The 20,628-nt window shown below is 48.7% G+C and overlaps 1 protein-coding gene across 3 annotated transcripts in view; it reads right to left on the bottom strand.

Moving 5' to 3' along the window:
* Eya2 (EYA transcriptional coactivator and phosphatase 2) overlaps nt 1–20,628 on the bottom strand; it is a 149,869-nt gene that overhangs the window by 81,761 nt on the left and 47,480 nt on the right. For 2 of the 3 annotated variants that reach the window (XM_075963101.1, XM_075963103.1), the window contains one exon: nt 5,569–5,687. In XM_075963101.1, coding sequence (XP_075819216.1) covers nt 5,569–5,677 — 109 coding nt within the window. In that variant the 5' untranslated portion in view covers nt 5,678–5,687. Of the gene's footprint in view, nt 1–5,568; nt 5,688–15,259; nt 15,384–20,628 lie in introns of those variants that run through there. The other variant, XM_075963102.1, reaches the window with a different exon arrangement.

The raw sequence follows: 20,628 nt of genomic DNA, 5'->3' as shown, positions 1-20,628 counted from the left end.
GAGGCTTAAGAGCTCAGGTTCCATATTAAACCTTGGCTCTGTGCACCCTGACAGAGGGTCACTGCGTCCATCATTCTTGTGGAGGCTCACTTTTCTCATCTGAAACATGGAACTACAGTTGGGACCTGCGGAGGAAACCCAGGCTACCAAATACCAGCCCCAGATATTCTTATCTTTTCACTTCCCTGCCCCGTCCCCTGGCAACCATTCTCTTCTGAGAGCTCATTGGGTATCGGCATGCCTTTACATCCTCACAGAGATGTTACCAAGCTAATGACTCTGAAAGCAGTTACGACTGGCACACAGCCTTACTGAGTCCCTGGGCTGACTCTTAGCTGGTCTTCAGTGACTCAAGATGGCTTCTGATGCCAGTACAATATCTTGAGGCAAGTATGTGTGTGTCATCCAGTGCATCCTCTCATCTTCCCCAAGTGTGTGACTGACACCACTCCCAACCCAGAAGAGCACTGTTAAGAGTCCAGAAGTGTGCCTCGGTCTCTTCTCACGGGGGCGCTTTGGCAAGCTAATACTTCTTTTGGCCCTTGCCGTGGTGTTGCTGAGAGCAGAGGTAGATGGGAAACATGTCTCAGAGTATAATTGAGAGAGTTGAAAATATGTGCTCCTCTGCGGAAACCATCGCAAGTTAATTTTAATGCATATTAAGAGCGTAACGAGGCAATAGCAGTCAAATTTTTCTAAAGCTGGTTCGAGTTGTTCTCTTAAAGGGAATTCATTTCTAGGTTGTTGCTTTTCTTTTTTTCTAAAGAAAAATTAGTAGCAGTAGGCAGAGCAAGAGGCAACCAGAACACAGGGCAGACATGGGCTATAGAGGGAGTGTGTAAGGCAGAGGCTCACTGTGAGCCATGGCAGAATCTACATTCCTAGAGTGGGATCTGGAGCATCCTCAGAACCCACAGTGGGAAGCTGCTCGAAAGCACAGAGAAGGAGCAGAAAGTAGATTGTGTTTCTTGGGTCAGCACCCAGCTCACTAGCTTCAGACTGGAGCTGGCCAGAATAAAACCGAAAAACTCAGTCCGAGACAGGAGTGGGCAGGAAGTCAGAGAGTCGGGTGCCTGCTCCTGGGGGCGGGTTCACTTGATGAGATTATGGCTGAAACTTTGCAGAGAAGCACCTACACTTTCAAAGAGGAATCTTTCCTTTGGTGTCTTGGTATTCAGAACCTTTACCCCTTCCTCTCAGAAAGCAGGATATAATTCAGATCCAACTATCGCCTGAGTAGGAAGGAAGGAAGAACGAGATGGGCTTACCCAGTGCCCAGTGGCTACTGTAAGCCGTGAGCACTGGGCCCACCTAAGTGCTGTTCATTTTATCCCTGAGAGAATCTGTTAGCATTAACTGTTATCTTGACAATTAACCGAGAGACAAGCCTTGATTCAGGAACTGCCTAGATCAGATCGGCTTGCAGAAATGTCTGCGCACGGTGTGTGTGTGTGTGTGTTGATTATTAATTGATGTAGGAGGAAACAGCCGCCATGAGTGGCCCGGTCCCTAAGCAAATGATCCCTGGCTGTATTAACAAGGTCAGCCAAGCATGAGCCCAGGAGCGAGCCAGGGAGTGAGTCACCGAGCAGTGTTTCGCCATGGCTTCTGCTTCAAGTTCTTGCCCTGATGTCCCTCGGTAATGGACTATCACCTGGAAGTGTAAGCCAAACAAGCCCTCCCCCTCCCCACTAACTGCTTTTGGTTAGAGCGATTTTATCCTAGTCACGGAATGGTGGACGCAGAAGCCAGCAGCGGGAGGTTGCTGGGACACACCCAAGCGTGTGGGATCTGTGCCTTTGGAGTGTTCTATCGGAGGACTAGGGAGGACTTTGGAATTGACGCTGGGGGAAAGAGATGAGTGTTCGGAGATTAATGGGATGTTTTGTGGGAGTCTGGACACTAAGACCACAGTGAGAGGTGTGGACAGTGGAGGCCTGGCTTGTGAGGTTTCAGAGGGAAGCAAGGTCTCTATCTGAGCCATTTGTGTGATATTTTAAATTAAACACCCATGCTTGCTGGTCAGTTGGTGTTGAAGAATCAGCCATGATTAAAAAGAGAGCAGCTTACTGAGGTAAAGTTTTCTCTGTGCGTCACCGGGACAATGGAAAGTTATTTCCTCATGGCCGCACCTAGAAGCTGATGTTCAAGTGGCACCCGAACTTGAAAATGTATGATCTCCCATGTGGTACCAGTTTTGAAGGCATGGAAGCTACATGATCAAAGGGGTCACGGAGTGCAGCTGAGGCCTGGCACTGTGTTCTAGAAGAGAGGCCATTGGCAAAGGTGTGGCCTCAGCTCCACTGGAGATGCTGATTCAGGATTTTGGAGATGCTGGGGTGTGGGATGTCTACCAAGGACAGAGACAAGGGTGGCAAGGACCCGACCTCAGGCTTTGAGACAGGCTATGTGTGCTGCAGATGGCAGAGCCGTGGAAGTGGGGGCTGCCCGAGCTCTTGGGAGCCTAGATCACCAATGAGCTCCAGATGGCAGACACGGAGATACAGAGCTTGGGTCCACATTGTCGGATTTTAGTTCTGCTTTGATCTGATTATGCAGACGCCCCGCCTTGGTTCTTTCTTTTGGAATAAGAAAGCTTGCAACTTGTAAGAGACTTTGGATTTTAAAAGAGACCTTGGACTTCTAAAGTGTTGGAAAATGCAAAGACTGGGGCTCTTAAAGCTGTAGGTCTTTTATAATGTAACATTAACGAAAGGTCCTGGGGACAAAGGATGGAAAGCTTATGGTTTAAAAGTGATGTATTTGTGGGCCAAGTTGGCAAGGTCAAGAGGTCCTTAGTTATCTTTCATTTCCAGTTTGGATAGCCTGGAGTCAACTGAGAGAAGAGCCTCACCTGACACCAAGGGAACGCCTAGGCGGGCCTGTGGGAATGTCTATGGGAGCTTGTCTTTATTAATGGATGCAGGAGGGCCCAACTCACTATGGATGTCACCCTCCCTAAATATGTGGTCCCGGGATGTATAAAAAAGCTAGCCGACAGCATGCATGTGTGGTTGGACAAAAACAGAGGAGATGCCTGCAAGGGCCTAGCTTCTTTTACAACCAGAACCCATCATTCAGAATGAGTATTGATACATATAAGGACTATAGACAGCTCAAAGGGATGATGGTGTTGGCGAGGTTGGTTAGTTAAAAGCACAGGTAGCGAGAAATTCCTTGCTTTCTGCTTCCAGTTACTGCCCTGACTTCCGTCAATGGTGGATTATGGCCCAGAAGTATAAGACAATTAAGCTCTTTCCTCCTCTAAGTCACTTCGGTCAGAGTGTTTTAATGGAGCAAGAGAGATGAAACTAGAACAGAATCCAAGAGGAGGTTGCTATGACCTAAATCTTAGGGAGGCAAGCAACTGGGCAGAGGGAAGTTAAGAAAACTTTACTTGTGGTTCAAAGCTAATATTGACTTGAAATTAGCTCATCCCTCAAGACCACTGTCTGCATCCATGTTTCAAAACACACAGCCACTCACCCATCCACTCAACCACTCATCCATCTCCCCAATCACACATACGTATATCTACCCAAGCACTCACCCATGGATCTACCCAACCATCCAAGCACTCACCCATCCTCCCATCTACCCACCCACCTAGCTATCTGTCCATCTCTCTAACCCCCCATCCAGCCCCCCACCTATTTATCCATCCATGCACCTAGTCACCATCCATCCATAATTCTGAAGGTCTTCTACACGCCAGGTGCTGAGCTATATACTAAAGAGAAGGACTTTTAAATGTACATGTGGGAACGAAGAGTTATCACTGGTGGACTCTAAGCTTTCCTGCTGAGCTATGCTCCCAGCCCTCCACTCTGAGTCAGGAGCTCCAGCACTGAGCCACACCCTGAGCCCCCAGTTCAAAATGACATCCATGTGTTTTCTGAGGTAGCGAAAGAGAAGTCGGGGAGGTGGAAGCCATATTCACAGGACTGGGTTGGGGATGCACCCCCCAAATGACCCTGTTCTGAGGCGATGCCAGCATTTCTTGGAACCAGAGATGAGGAAGAGTCTGCCACAGGGTCAATTCTCAGGAACACTAAAGATGAAGGGAGGGGGCAGGGACTTCTCTAAGGGACGTCTGCCCCTTTACTCCCACGAGGTGGGAAGGTGGGCTGAAGGACTCAGCACCTCAAGGGAAAGCAGATCTTGAGGGGCACTTCTTCCACTTTAATCGACTGTGCACAGTACACAGTGAAGACAGAACAAAGGAGTGGCCTAGAGCCAGACTACCACCCTGCCTCTGATCCCTGTGGTCACCCAACTCAGAGAGAGACAATGGTCTAGTTAATCATTTACTATGACACCCCCCCCCCCCCAGTGGGCCAGGCTGCCACACACCAGAACCCCATTTAATCCCCTGTGTGGCACTCTACAGAGTAGGTCATTATCACAGCCCATTCAACAGGGGTGGGAACTGAGACTCAGAAAGATTGCTTGGCTGGGGAGTTGCTGGCCCAGGAGTCAGTCCTGGATGCCCCACGCGCACAGCTCAGACCCTTCCCATGCTGACTTGGAGACACAGTGGGGAACTGCCTGGGCCTCTAACAACAGAGAGAATACAATGAAGGTCTCTGACCCCCTCGAAGACGGTCGCTTTCACAGATGCTTGTAGATACCAGGAGAATTGCGGGTACCTCCCTCCCCCACCCCTGCCCGGTCTCCGAGCCCACACCTTTGTGGTGAGATTTTGAACAGGGTTGTCTAACGTCATAACCAGCATGCAAGGGCAATGCCATTCATTGTCAATTACTCAGGGAAGCCTGGATTCGTTCTCCAAAAGTTCCCTGAGATTTTCATTGGACGCATGACCTTTTGGTTATTTGTGACAGTCCTGTAGCGTTCCTGTCCCATGATCTGACATCACCCAGAGCCCAGGAAAGAGAACAAGCTGTGTGTGTGTGTGTGGGGGGGTCTGAGGACAGGGCTGGTGGCGAATCTCCGGGCATACAGCCGGAGACAGGGTTAAGTCTAATGCTTCAGCATGATGGCTGAATGCCTCTGCTCACCCCAGGCTCTACCAGGAAGGCTGACAATCCCAGCAGAGCAAACAATAGCTCAGATTGTTCTGGAGAAAACTAGTCTGGCAGCATCGTTTGCCAATAATTTTCTAAACAGCTTTAACTGTCTTCTGCTTCCTTGACTTCAACCCAACCTGAAAGCAACAGGCAGACAGCTTCTCGTCTTGGGCACAGAATCCTGTGAACTCGACACCTGCCAGGAGGAGGTGATGGCAGGAGGGATCTGGGGAACCGAGGCAGAGACCCAACAGGTCATGCCTTAGGTAGGGCTAGGAATGCACCCAAGGCGACTATCCTTCATAGCAAATGTCAGGATTTCTTGGAACGAGAGACCAAGAAGGGCAGCTTAGAACATGACCACGTATACCTGTCGCTTGAATGACGGACAAGACTGTGATCCATGTACACTCAACTTCTGTTCTAGAACCATCAGTGTGAGTGTCAGGTTCTGGGAATGGTACCATGGGGACCTCCATCTGTCACAAATGAGCAAGGCCCTTTGAACTTGCCCAGTCAAGTTTCTGCAGAGGCCTACCTTCTCTGTCACTCAGAGCCCCCAGGGCAGCGTTGCCTTCGCTCCACGTCAGGGATTCCTTGCAGTCACTGCTTGCTGCGAGGCTGGGTGAGATCACCACTTCTAACATTGCCTTGTACCTGAGTGGAGACAAAGGGGAATGGGATTTATTCAGAATTATGCATTTTCGCTAATGAATCATCTTTCTTTCCATAAGAATGTAAATATTAAAAGCTAATTTCCTATTCCCAACAATCTAATAGATTCCATATTATACAAATTCACAACCTTTTGTCAAAATGGAAATGAAGTGCTTGCCCCTGGAGTGCATCCCCATTCCATGAAAACGCCCCCTCCCGCGCTCTGAGTTTTCCCATTAGAAGTATTGTGTTTTGGTCTTTGTTCTGGATTGCCCTCGGACTGGGGAGACATCCCAGGGGAGGAAGGGAGGACAGGGGAGGAAAGGACTGGTATTTTAACTTTCAGAGACTAGAGGGGCTGGGGAGGGCACTTGGAGTTAGCTGTGGCTACGGTAGAAAAGTGGGCAGTGTGCTGTTCACACAGGTGGAGGACACAGAGGACAGTCACAGTATTTCACAAGTGCCTCTAGGATGGGCCCTGGCATCACAGCTCTGTAGTCCCAGCTACGTGGGATGCCCAGGTAGAAGAATCCCATGTTCATTACCAGCCTGGGCTACAGAGCGAGTTCAAGGCCAGTCTGGGCCACTTTGTGAGATGCGGCTGCAAAACGAAAAGTCAAGAGAGGGCTGGAGAGCAGGCACTTGCGTGGGTTCCTCCCTAGGGCTTGAGCGCCTCTAGGTGGTGTGCCCGATAGCCCAGAGCAGCTACCCTTCCAAGACAGCAAGCCCTGAGGAGGCTGGAATTGCTCTAGATTTTGACACGTCACAGGGTTGTACACTGTTAAGATACATGAGATCAAAGGGGAACAGCGTGGCTGGAGAGAAGGCTCAGGGGTTGGCAGGGTGTACCGCTCTCGTTGAGGGGTTGGCAGGGTGTACCGCTCTCATTGAGGGGTTGGCAGGGTGTACCTCTCCTGTGGAGGGGTTGGCAGGGTGTACTGCTCTTGTTGAGGGGTTGGGAGGGTGTACTGCTCTTGTTGAGGGGTTGGGAGGGTGTACTGCTCTTGTTGAGGACCCAGGCTTCGTGCTAAACACCACATCAGTAGGTCTTGGACCAACAATCAGTTCTAGGATCTGACTGTCTCCAGCCTCTTAAACACCAGTACATACAAATGCACATATTTTTAAAGATCTAAAACCAATCAAGCAAACAAACAAAAACCAGTACTGTGGATGGGAATGATAGACCGTGATCTCAGGAGGAAAGGACTAGCTAGCTAGGGCTCTAAGCTGGGAAGTAGACCCTGGGAGTTCAGCTGGATCAGCATGACTTGTTACGCCAGTTCAGGGTTTTTCCCTGAACAATAACCTCGACCCCAGGCCAACTCAGCCTGTCTCCTACTCCAACCTGTGAACTAATACTAGCTCTCATTTTTTTCCTGTTTCTTTCTTTGCAGCGATAGAGATTGGACCCAGGGCCTTGCAATATAAGGCAAGGGCTCTACTATTGAGTCATGCCCCCAGGTCCAGGTCGTTACATTTTTAAAGGGTTAAAAAAAGCCAAAAGAATACCATTCCCCAACAATTGAATACGATAGAAAACCAAAATGTCAGTGTCCACGAGCAAAATTCCAACACATCATAACCTACTGTCACGACCATGGTTACTATTACACTACAACCTCAGGGAAGAGTCCAGACAAAGACTGTGGGTGGCTCCCCAAAGGTGAAGATATTTAATGTCTGGAAGAGAAAAGTTTGTACCAGGCTTTTTCTTTTGGGTCATTAACCAGCTCCCAGATCATGACATGGAGACTTCTTACTAGTTCTGAATGTTTCTGGCTTAGGCTGTTTCTGGATAGCTCTCTTAACGTAAACTAACCTGTTTAGCTACCTTTTGCCTTGGGGTTTTTCCACTTTTCTTTCCTTCTATATATCTTACTTTCACTGCTTCTTGTGTTTGGCTGGCAGCCACCAGGCTTCTTGTCCCAGGTGTGTCCCTCTCCTCTCCCCTCATCCTCTTCTTCCCCTTCTCTAGATCCCTCCTCCTGTTTATTCTCTGTGCCTCCCAGCCCTGCCTAGCTAATTGGCCATTTAGCTCTTTATTAGACCAATCAGGTGCCTTAGGCAGGCAAGGTGCAACAAATGAAACACACATTCTTACATTGTTAAACAAACGGGGGGGGGGGTGTAAACAAATGTAACACAGCTTTAATATTTCACAGCATAAACAAACGTAACACATCTTTGCCCAGTTAAAATAATATTCCACAACAAAAGTCTGTCAACTGTGATTTAGTCTGCAAGCAAGGCTGTGGCTACACGATTGTTCTATTAGTTTACTATCCAGTTTTGTGTGCCGGAGGCAAGTTTTTGAAAGTGTGTGGTAGATGTGTGTATGTGCACACTTGCGTGTGAGGGTATATTCACCCAAACAAGTGCATGTAGGAGGTATAGATTGATGTTGGGATGTCTTTCCCTCAGTCATGTCTCTACCTTAATTTCTCCGGACAGCATCTCACTGAGTCTACAGCTGACTATATGGCTAGTCCAGCTGGACAATAAACCCCCAGATCCTCCTCCAGCCTCCTCCCCCAGGTATTGGAGTTATAGCTGTGGACCACGGTGCCCAGCTTTTGATGTGGGTGAGGGGGATTTGAACTCAGGTCCTTGTGCTCTTCCAACAGGCACCCTACCCACAGAACCATGCCCCTCAGCCCAAAATGCTTTATATAAAGCTTTTAAACTGGCGAGAGATTCTCACACAAATCAATGGGCACTTGGGACTTTACACGAACAGATAGTTATCGGTCCTGTTGTTCCCACATACACAGGAATCCTAAGTATCCAACTCCTTGTTCCCAAATTGCCACAGGCACTGCAGGGTGGAGGTTTGGGTGGCTGCTTCCTTCAGCCCTGCGTGGTGGATTGCGCCCTCTGCAGCAAGACTTTGAACCTGTTACCTGATTGTAGGTGACAGAAATTTACGCAGAACCCCCCCTCCACTATTCCCTTCCTTTTCCAGGGGGCCAGGGGATAACAATTTTAAAAGACAGATGATGTAAAAGCCTTGGTCCCTAGATGTCATCTCGCTGAGCATGGCTATCAGAAATCGGGGCAGCTAAACTGCCAAGCCCAGTTTTAAAATGGCACGGATTGCTTTCTTACTGGTACTTAAAACTTGTACAAATAGTTGGAAGGGCTTAACAAGACAACACTGCATGACAACCTAGGCGCTTGCCTTCTCTTGGAAATGAGGGAATAGCCCCATGGCTTTGCTGGTCAAGACACAGGACTGGCGTTTGCCACTGGCCATACCATGTTTGATTCTCATCCCATCCCCTCGGCCCCCTTCTTTTCTTATTTACTCTTCTTTTCGGTCCCCACAATCGTTTGCACTGGAGAGTCTGGGAATATATATTTTCAGAACAGACAGCAGAGAGACACATCCAGTCTCTGTCACATGACTTGGGGAATTTACATAGCCCTGCTGGCACTCCTAAGAGCTTCCTCATATCCGAATGGCCCTTACTGACTTTACACTCCGCTGGGTTTTCATGCTGGAGTCTCTGCTATGGGACAGAATGGAAGTGATTAAAGCTTTGGTGGATTTTATGTGCTCTCCCACCTAAGCTGTCAGTCGCTTGGAAATCAATTCTGTTTTCCCCACAGGACCCCACAGTATCCTGTTATCCTGTTACCCCATTAGCACCTGCTGAAGGGAAGAAGGGGGAAAGGGAAGGGGAGAAACAGGAAGCTGGAAAGGTAAACTGCCTCCTGTGCATGAGGACCCGAATTCAAATCCCAGCACCACGTAAAAAGTTGGGCATGGCGTGTGCACACAGTGTACACACACACACACACACACACACACACACACACACACACACACAGTGAGCTCGAGGACAGCTTGTGCTACACAAAATCCTGTGTCAATTTAAAAAACAAAAGGAACACATCTATACTCTTTCCCCTCTTGCTTCATTTCCCACTGGACTCTAGACAATGACTCTAATCTCTAGTGTATCAAATATGTAAATGTGGTCGTTATAGAGCATATGTAAATATAATCATTATGCCGTCTTATGGATGGCACCTGCTCTAATTTACATGCTTGTTAGGCTTTTTGTCCGAAGATTTATTTATTCATGTATTTTATGTTCATGAGTGCTCTGTCTTCATGCACACCACAAGGAATCCATTACAGATGGCTGTGAGCCACCCTGTGGTTACTGGGAATTGAACTCAGGATCTCTGGAAGAACAGTGAAGTGCTCTTAACCGCCCGAGCCATCTCTCCAGTCCTGATTGTTAGACTTTTATTTTCAATCTGTAATATGACTTTCAAACACATGCATTGCTAGGTGGAAGCCTCGCTCGTAGCCACAAGTGCACTTCGCTGGTGGGGGCATCCAGGTAGCTACCATCTCTCACCCATTCCAGACGATACTGCAATGCTCATCTGGCTATTCATTTAAGACCTATCTCTCTCTCTCTCTCTCTCTCTCTCTCTCTCTCTCTCTCTCTCTCTCTCTCTACACCTATCTATCTATCTACATCTATCTATCTATAATTTGCATATACCTGTCTTTTGTATGAGTGTGTGTAGTATCAGGAGAGAATCTTGAATGGGTTTGAGACAGGGTCTTCTTGGCCTGAGACTTTGGCTTGTCACCTAGGCTGGTTGGTTGGCCAGTGAGCCCCACCTTTCTAGTGATGGGATCACAACTGTGCAATGCCAGGGTGGGTTCTAGGGTTTGAACTCAAGTCCTCATGCTTGTGAGGCAAGAGCTTTACTGACTGAGCCATCTCTCAGCCCTGGATCCATGTATCCTTGAACTGCGCGCACACACACACACACACACACACACACACACACACACCCCACACATGGAGCAAGATTTCCATGTGTATTGAACATTAACTGACATGTTAATGTTGATCAAACATTAACAGCCTGTTCCTTATAATTCCCACGCTTTTTAAGACTCCCACCAGCCACACACAGGCTTCCAGTTTCACAGCCTGATGTTATATTTGTGTTGTGGTTTCCATACAAGGCATTCTCCAGAAAGGCTGGTGCTGGAAGGCTTGGTCCCCAAGGAGATGAGGCACCTGGTCTGCGACACACTGCTACGTGGTCAGCCTCACCTCCCCGTCACAGCCACGGAGCCAGGCAGCTCTGAAATGAAGAATTGCTTCTAAGCAGAGAGGGGCAGTCTGATGAACATGCTTGGACCTTCCCAGAGCTCCACCCCACACACTGATGGGCAGGAAGCAGCATTCTCATCTCTCATATCGACGGCATGCTGGGGAGAAGCGCATATCCATTTCCTTTATTCTTGTTCAGCGTTAATGTTAATATTATAGCTTTTCTTTGTTGTTGTTGCTTAGGGTTTTTTTTTGTTAACATGTCAATGATGCTTATATTAGTCTCTTATTCTGTTGTAGATTTCTTTCTCTTTTCTCCCTCTGCCCCTTTCTTTGGGGCAGGGTCTCATACAGTCCAGGCTGGCTTACAATGCACTGCAGAGCTGAAGGGGACCCTGACCCTCCTGCTTCCACCTCCAGAGGGCTTGGATTACAGGAAGGTGCTGATACGCCTAGCTTAAAATGACAACTTCCCCCCATTGATGGGAAGCAGGGCATCATAGGTTGCATCCCTAGTTCTGCATACTTGGAATGGTCTGTTTTCTTCATTAAAAAGGTGTATTTAAAATTTTATTCTATGTGTATGGATATTTTACCTGCATCTGTAACTCCAGTTCCAGAGGCTGTAACTCTCTCTTCTAACCTCTGTGGGCACCAGGCACACACAGACATTCATGCAGCCAGCTCGGTGTTGATGCTATAGAGCATAACTTGAACTTCAAGCTCACTTTCTCAATCACAATAAAACCAACACTAGGAAGAATGCTTTATGTTTTTTTTTTTTTGAGACAGGATTTCTCTGTAGCTTTGGAGCCTGTCTTGGAACTCACTCTGTAGATCAGGTGGCCTTGAACTCACAGAGATCTGCCTGCCTCTGCCTCCTGAGTGCTGAGATTAAAGGTGTGAGTCACCATCTCCCAGCTAGGAAGAATATTTTGAGACATCCGAAGACAAGGAAGGCCAGGCTTGAGGACCCAGGGTCTTTGAGAGCGAAGGTGGTCAGAGTTAAGTCTAGCCTTACCTTCTTTTCTCTCAAGACACCTACCAAGTCATGAGCAATAGCAACATGACGCCTTAATGTTTTCCTGTCTCACTGGGCTGTTGAGACAAATGTCACTAGGGCAGCTCAGACACAAGGGGAAGAAGTCGTAGACAGTGTGAGAGCTCAGAAAGCGGCTGGAGATTGTGGATGGTGTTGCTTCCGGGAGAATTGCTGAAAAGCTGGGAGGGAACAGGAGAGAATTCAAGCAGAAAGGGGTTCCTTAGCAAGGAGTCAAGGAGAGTTACCCTTCAAAGATGGGGAGCCTTAATCAGTACCCTAGGCTTGTGGGGTTGGGAAGGCAGCTTAGAAGATAAGAGTGTTTGCCAAATAAGCCATGAAGACCTGAGTTCAAATCTTCAGCACCCATGTAAAACACCTGGATGTGGCTACATGGGCATCTGTCACCTCACCAGTATGGGGGGGGCGCAGAAACAGGGTTGTGAGGGCTTGGCGGGTGCCAGCCTAGGTCTAGGTTTAGTGAGAGACCTTGTCACAAGGGAAGACAGTAGCCAGGGGCAGAGCAGAGCACTCTGTCCTTCTGTGGACTCTGCACATAGATGCACACAGATGCACATAGATGCATGCATACACCGCTCCCGCCACGCACAGATGAAACAAATACTCCAGGATTTCACTGATCCCTGACTTGGAGTAAGAGCAAGACAAACAGAGACTGCACTGTGTCACATCTTAATCCCACATTGGATGAAGGATTGCCTCTGCCATCAGAGCCTGCCAGGAGAAAAGCGTCTCCTCTAAGGAGGATGTAATCTCCCGGAGTTTCTGCATCGTTTTCAAACACAACAAACAAACAAACAAAAACAAAACAACGACCAGATGTGTATAGAGATACGACCAAAGGGTCAGAACCCAAGACCAAAAGCCAAACAAACCCCATGAGAATCAGAGATCAGAGCCAGAAAGGGCCTCCCAGCAACGGAAAACAAGGTAGAAAGAGCAGGCTGAAGAGGAAAAGAGGCTACTTAAACTCAAGGATGATGTCAACAAAAGTCAAGTGGAAACTTCAGAGCGAGATTGAGAACACAACGCAGAGCTCAGCAGAACCACGGAGAGGACGCGGCAATGTAAAAGATCAGTGGGCTGAAGGGCCAGTCAGGAGATGCGGCTCAAGGAAACTGGGATAAGGTTTTGACAAAGGACAGAACCCAGGCTACTCACGGTAAAGGAGCTAACATACATGTCACGGGAGCCACAGGAGGGCTGGAGAAGGAAGAAGTAAAACACAGTGTTTTAGGGGAAACTGACATAAGACTGTCAGAGATGGATTAAGGATTAAGAAGTTCTGTAAAACCATGTAGGGCACAGAGCTGATCATCCCTGGGCTTGGCATAGTTGCTCATCCCTAACTTAGGGCAGGAGGGATAAAAGATATTTAAAGAAAAAAATGATAGAATAATCAAAGCATATTCTCTCAAGAGAATAAAGACTTATGACTGGGTCTGCATCTCAATATAGAATTCCATGCCGGCGAAGAAAAAGAAAACTCTTTAAAAAATGAAGATGAGGGTCTGGGAGCTTTCTTAGTGGGCAGAGTGCTCACTGTGTGAACATGAGGGACTGAGCCCAGACTGTAGCACTGTGTGAACACGAGGAGCCCAGACTGTAGCACTGTGTGAACATGAGGAGCCCAGACTCCAGCACTGTGTGAACATGAGGAGCCCAGACTCCAGCACTGTGTGAGCACGAGGAACTGAGCCCAGACTCCAGCACCCTGTATAAAGCCAGGAGTAAGAAGAGTGCCTGTAACTGGAAAGAGGGGGTGCAGGGACAAGGCAAACTTCAGGGACTTCCTTGGCAGCCAGTGTAGCTCAAACAAAAAGCTCCAGGTTCAGCGAGAGATCCCGTCTCAAAGAACAAAGATGACCAAGGCCAAGCCCCGATCTCCCATGTGCACAGACAAGTGGATGCATCCATATGTACACATACTCATATAGCTCAAGAGTGAAAATCAAACACAAATGAAGCAAGAGTTGTGCTTTTGCCATCAGCAGACCTGCAGTACAAAATGCCATGTGGAAGCATGACCAGCGACATACAAGGGCAAACACGCTCCGCCTGGCTCGTCTCGGCACATGTGCTAATTATTGACATCAACAGCCATCAGGGGCCCATATTACGATTTTTACAGTAATCACTTAAAGAATGAAAAGGAATGCAACCATTTACATTCTCTTATAATAGTATTAATATAAACAGAATAAACCTTCTGGTTACAAGACAACGGTTGGGCTGGTGGGATGGCTCAGGGGGTAAAGTCTCCTGCTGCCTGACAGCGCAAGCCTGCTGATCTGAGCTCAATCCCCTTGATGCATGTAAAGGGGTGGAGAAAACCCACAAAGTTGTCCTCTGTCCTCCACACGTGTCCTTTGACATATGCTCCCAATTAAAGTAACAGTAACAACAGAGATTATCAAATCAGACTTTTAAAACTGACATGCTTTGTATGAGATCACTTTGAAAGACAAAGCAAGATAACCTGGAAACATTGCAAGAGAAACCAATGGAATAGCAAATCCCAAGCAAAAAAAATAATTGGGAAAACCCACATGATATAAACATGAGGAAAGCTGGAGCAATTCCAGACAAACTTTAAAATAAAAACCACGGCAATAGACTTAGGGGAACACATATATTCTGCCAAAGAATCTATCGATCAAGGTATAATTTGTCAAATATAATAATATAAATTATAATAAGGTAAGTGTGCTCTTTCCAGGTTCATTTCCCGAGAACTGGCTCAAAATAGGAATCAAGACAGCTAGCTGAGTCTCTGCTAGACAACTCAGGACCTAAAATTCAAACACAGGGTAAAAAACAGTAAAGAAAGGGGCTGCTGAGATGGTACAGTGGGGAAAGTACCTGCCACAGAAGTGTGAGGGCCTGAGTTCAAATCTCCAGAGTCCACATAAAATTGGATATATCTCTAATCCCAGGGCTCCTATGTCCCCACTGGGGGCAGAGACAGCAGAAGTGCCAGCTAGCCTGGGGTGTGAAGCAGTGAGCAAGAGGCCTATTTCCCACAAGGCGGACGTGAGGACCAACTCTTAAGGTTGTCCCCTGACCTCCACCCAAGCTCCTTGACAGAACATACACACACACACACACACACAGACACACACACACACACACACACACACACAGAGAGAGAGAGAGAGAGAGAGAGAGAGAGAGAGAGACAGAGACAGACAGAGAGAGGCACACACAGAAAGAGACAGGCAGACACACACATTTTAAGAGAAAAAGAAAGAGAAAATTTAAAAGGAATAATAAGCACCATTGACTGAGCCTGATTCCCTGCCAGGCAATGCAACACCTCAAACACCAACAGCTCTGCAGCAGTTCAAACAAGCCAGCGGTGGCATGTCCAGACTCAGCGGTAGGAGTGTTAGAGACCGCGATCCTTCTGATGGACAACTGACCTTTCCTGCTGCCCACTCCAGCTCCAGCTTCCCATACAGACAGATGGGCTGATCTTCCATACGAGCTCTGGGAGTTTGTAAAGTCAGAAAACTCAACATTCTGTCACAGCTCTTACATGGCGAGCACCTGCACACGCCAGGCAATTGCCCGGATCTGTTTCCTCCAATGCTTCCAGTGACCCTGGGGGATGAAAGTACCTGCCCCACGTTTCCTAATAAGTGATAAACCCAGGTTCAGGTCTGAGCCAAGCCCGGGCACTGGCAACTCGTGAGTCATTCCTGCTTGCTAAGTGTTTCCTGTTCTGCTGTGGTTCTGCACGGTGAGTTTGTGTTTCATGAGCTGTGGTTTTGTTAGTGACTTACTGGGGCAGAGGAGGAGGAGGAGGAAGGCAGACCTCTTCAGTGTCTTGAGGGATTTGAAGAGCTTCGCCTGGCTATGTTCTCATTTTAAAGAAGATAGAAGTTAATACATCTTCCACCTAAAGAGTGTCCACTCTGGGGCCAAGGACTCTTGGCTACCGTCAGCTTGTGCCATCCTGTGAAGCAGGCAGAGATGACGCCACTAAAGTTCACAGTGACCTGGCCTCTTAGCGAGAGAACCGGGACTCACTTCACTCTCAGTCTGGTTCCAAGGTGTGAACTCCGAGCCACAGCGTGCAGGAGAATGGGTTGAGCTTTGGGGCATCCTGTGTAAGCAGGACGGCCTGAGTTCAGAGCCCAGCACCCATGTAAAAAACCAGGTGCGGTCCTGCGAGCTTGTAACCCCAGGGCTGTGGGAGACAGAGGCATGCCGATTGCTGGAATTTGCTTTCAGCCGACTTCCAGGCTCATGGAGAGACCCTGATTCAAAGGAAAAAGGAAGAGGGAACCTGGTAGAGCAGAGCATCTAGCATGCTTCTTTGACCTCTGTGTGTGCATGACACAGGTGCACGCACCTGCACACCTGCACACATATAACACAGGCACCCATGTGCACACACACACACACACACACACACAGAATAGATGAGGCTTTGAACCCAGGTCCCACCTTACAATAAAATCTATTCCCTAACCTACAGAGTCCCAGACTTGCTATCTGCTACACGGGCTGAACCCTCAGCTAACCTCTCTTATAAGCTGTATGACATGTGACAAGCAACCAAAGCCTCTTGAGTTTCAGCTATATGGATGGAGAACTAATAGAATCTTCTAGGCTGTCAGACTATCCTGAGGATTTAATCAGAGAAAGCATGTGCCAGAGAGTACGCTTCCAAGCATGGCTCAGGAACACACTGTGTCCCATGGTCAAGGACTACGGGGTTCACCGAAGAAGTGGGGGACACTAGGACTTGAGACAGTCATTGCCAGAAACCACTGGTTCTTCTGCAGTTCAAGAGACCAAGCTGAGTCCTGCAATCTATGGGTGTGTGTGTGTGTGTGTGTGTGTGTGTGCTGGTATCCTCCCTTCCAGGCTGCTCCCCCAAAAGGCCTGCACCAGGGCAGCAGCTTCTCTCTTTGCAGGGGTGAGGGAACAATCTATACACAGACAGGCTGGGAAGGGAGCAGGCCTGCGGAATGCATTTGCAAAATTCCACCCCAAAACAAAACCCTTTTCCCTGCCTTGGGAACTCTGCTGCCCCCACCTTCAGAACCAACTCTGGAATCAGCAGGAAAAGGCTTTCGAAGGCCCTGCCTCTTGGCCTTCTGAGGGAGGGACTGCTGCTGTCTGCTGGTGCTCCATTTATTACCCTTGTCACCACCCGGGTCCCCAGGGGCTGAGGCACTTTGGGGGAACCAGGGCTGCCCAGGAGCAGAGCTGACAGCTGGAGGCTGGGGGCGGGGCGACTTCAAAGGCTGGCAAGGATCAAAAGCAGATGGAAGGTCCCAGGCGGTGGCTCTGCACTCACCTTCCCTAGTACAGGGCTACCTTGGTTGAGCACAGGAGGCCCTCCCTGGGAGAAGGAGAGAGGACAGATGGGCCAGGCGGGTTTTGGAGAGGGCCAACACTCCCCGTCCATGGAGGGCTTGAAATCGAAGCCTGTTGACAGCAATTACAGGCTTCTGGGTAGACAGCTGTGGTCCAAACTCAGCCTTGCTGGCTGCTTTATCCCCATTTGATTTCAACTGCAAAAGCGCCTGCTGATCTCTGTCAGCTTGGGTCCCATCTCCCTGTGATGGGGACAGGTGCTCACACAGGAAGCTGTCTTCTCCCCTCTCCTGGAGCTCTCAAGTCTGATCCTTAACCAGGTCCTGCCAAGTTCACGTCCGTGGCCATCAGTTCCCGGCCACCACCTCCTCTGGCCCGGAATGTTGCTGTGGCCTCCACACCCATCTCCCTGGGGCCACTCTGGCCTCCCTCCAGTGTGTTCTCTGTGACAGCTCAGATCTGAGCCCCCTTCGCTGTCCTTGCATGACCTCAGGTTGTTTCCTGTTGTTCTTGCCTTGAGTAAACCTTTGAACCAACCTTACTTGAGTATCTCCTTGTCAGGTCTTGCCGTGCTCCCTCTCATAAGAGGCTTTGCATGTGCTGTTCCCCTGTCTGCAATGCCATTCCCTGTAGTTCACTTTCAAAGGCCTCACCTCTCTTATGTTTGTCCTGAGTGGGGCTCCATCCCCATCTTTTAAATTCCACTAGCTACGTGGTGTGTGTGTGTGTGTGTGTATGTGTGTGTGTGTGTGTGTGAGAGAGAGAGAGAGAGAGAGAGAGAGAGAGAGAGAGAGAGAGAGTATTTAATTTCCATCCGTCTCCCCCACCACACAATGTAAGCTTTTTAATAGCAGGGATTTTGTCTAGTTAAAAGGTCCCCCTGCTAGTCCTCAAACCTCCTACGGGGATTTTAGTAGTGGTTTTCATAAATATTTGCGGCATGATAAATGAATGAACTCTGTGAATAAAGGCACCCATCCAGTCAGTATTTATTGTGTGCTTGTTAAATGTGCCAAACTGCCCGGGTCACAGCTTTTATTTGTGCTGGTCACAGCTTTTATCACCTCCCCAGACACTGCCTTGATTAACATCAACCACCCACCCACTCCGGCTCTCTATCTGGAGGGCAAGTGCGGAAGATTGAGCAGTAGATGCTACCCCCCCCCCCCCCACCACTCTAGGAGGCAGCAATGGTCCAGATGACTCGAGATGCCACTTCCATTAAGACTTCTGCCTGGCTGTCGTTCCTGGGGTGGTTCTGAGCAAGAGAAATGGGATGAAACAGGCATGCCCAGAGCTGCAACAGGGAGAGGGTACCAGGGACAGCATAGGGGAATGTGGTGGCAGATCCTACCTACAAGGACCCCCTCCTCTCACAGTGACAGTCCAGAGAGGGCTCTGCTATCCCAGCTCTGTTGGGATCCTGCATATCCAGAGTGTGGACACAGCACGCATAGACGACAGAGACCCAGGCCTCTACTTGATTAGCTAGGAATTGTTTGCCCCTACCCCACCCCACCTCAGGTCTTCCCCCTCATCTCATGTAGCCCAGGACGACCTCACCGTTACCTCCCAAGTGCTAGGAAAACAGGCATGCGCCACCATGCCTGGTTCACTCAGTGCCGGGGATGGAACTTAGGACTTCCTGCTGCCTCAGGCATCTGAGCACTGGGATTATAGATATGCCCCTAGTAGGAATACATTTTATCCATGCTATTTAATCTTACATTTCCCTGCACTCTTTTTTTTTTCATCTCGTCTATTAAATACTTTGGTGCTAGTCAGGAGGTGGTGGCTCACACCTTTAATCCCAGGGTCTGGAGGCAGAGACAGGCAGATCTCTTGAGTTTGAGGCCAGCCTGATCTACAGAGTGACAGGACAGTCAGAGCTACACCGAGAAACCCTGTCTCAAAAAACTGACCCAAACTAAACTCAAACAATACCAACCCACCAACCAAACAAACAAAACACCTCAGTGTTCATTCTAGGTCACAATGCAACTGTCTAATTGGTTCTTTCATTGCTATGTAGTATTCCAGCTACGGCTGCCAGCAGCCCAATACTCCTGCAGCCCAATACTTGGGCTAGGCCCCCAAGTTTCCCAGGTGGTTAGTTAGAATAAATTCCCTTATGATTGGAAACAGCTTCCTAGTGCACAGTCACGTGCTTCTCCAGGAGTGATTCCCCCAAATGTAATTCCTTGGGCGCCTGATTTCAAACAGTATAATAAGTTTGCACAGTGCTATTGAGAAAGGGTCTTATTCACAGCACACTCCCATGCCATCACCTGACCCCAAACTCGCAGTGACCTGCACATTCAATGGCAACATCCCACAGCCACCAACCTGGGCTCTATTGATGAACCTGGGCTCTAAGAAACTCCCAAATGTTTGTGGTCCGCATCAATTATTTTATGAGGGTTCAGAAAATTTTAAAAATATGTATTTTAAAAGGAGGAGGGATGCTGTGGGATATTTGATCACACCGTGAAACTCTGAGACTGTTAATAAAATTTACCCTGGCTACTGAGACTTAGGGTCCTCCTGTCTCTACGTCCTCGGCACTGGGATCACATCTGTGAGTCACCATGCCTGATTTTTATGTGGGTTCCAGGACGGAAGTCAGTTCCTCTGCTTGCATGGTGAGCATTTTACTGACCAAGCCATCATCTTCCCAACCCCCAGTGTTTACAGGTGACAATGACTGATCTGCACCTCCCTTTGTCACACTCTCCTGAGCAGCTGAGGCACAGAGTCCGCCAGAGCCTGTGGCAAGCTCCCTGGGTGCCTGTTTTCCTCCCCAGATCTACTGCTTTCCAGCGCTGCTTGTCTCAGAGACCTCGATTTCCTCAGTGGTCAAATAGTGACATAGAAAGCCGGCTGGTAGCCTTTGCCGAGGGCTCTGGTGAGGGCGTCGTGGTTGACTGTTGGCAAAATTCTGAGGACAGAATGTGGTAGAGTCACAGCCTCACTTCTCTGTCCTCTAGAGAGACAGCACTGAGAACCCAGCTGCAGAAGAAAGTCCCCTCAGGTGCTGACAGGCAAAGCTGGGTCAAAGCCCCTAAAGTTGGTCTGTCTCTAAGATCAGGCCTCAGATTAGAGCAGTATGGGTTAAGAGGAGACCCATTCTGTCAAAGTGGCCTCAGAGATACAAGTGGCATTGCCACTGCGGGACCAGCTCACTTTAAAGTGTGTGGCTGAGTCTTGGGGGGCGTACTGGCCTCTGTATCCTGCACCCCACACCTCTTCATACTTCATTCTAGTGATTTAATAGAGCAGCATTTCTCAGTGCTATTGGAACTGAAACCAGCTTTGGGGATGTCCCCTGGGCCAGGTGGAACCTGCTAGAGAAAGGCCAGGCTCCAGAGACTATGCCATGGTGTGAACCAGGCCAGGGGCTTAGGCGAATAGACTCCCAACTTTGCAAAATCATTTTAGCTCAGACACAAATGTGGGCTGA

The sequence above is a fragment of the Microtus pennsylvanicus genome, chromosome 2 (genome assembly GCF_037038515.1).
Source record: "Microtus pennsylvanicus isolate mMicPen1 chromosome 2, mMicPen1.hap1, whole genome shotgun sequence".
In the NCBI taxonomy this organism is placed as follows: Eukaryota; Metazoa; Chordata; class Mammalia; order Rodentia; family Cricetidae; genus Microtus; species Microtus pennsylvanicus.
The sequence above is the reverse complement of the archived record's forward strand: the minus strand, read 5'-3'. Positions and strand labels throughout refer to the sequence as shown.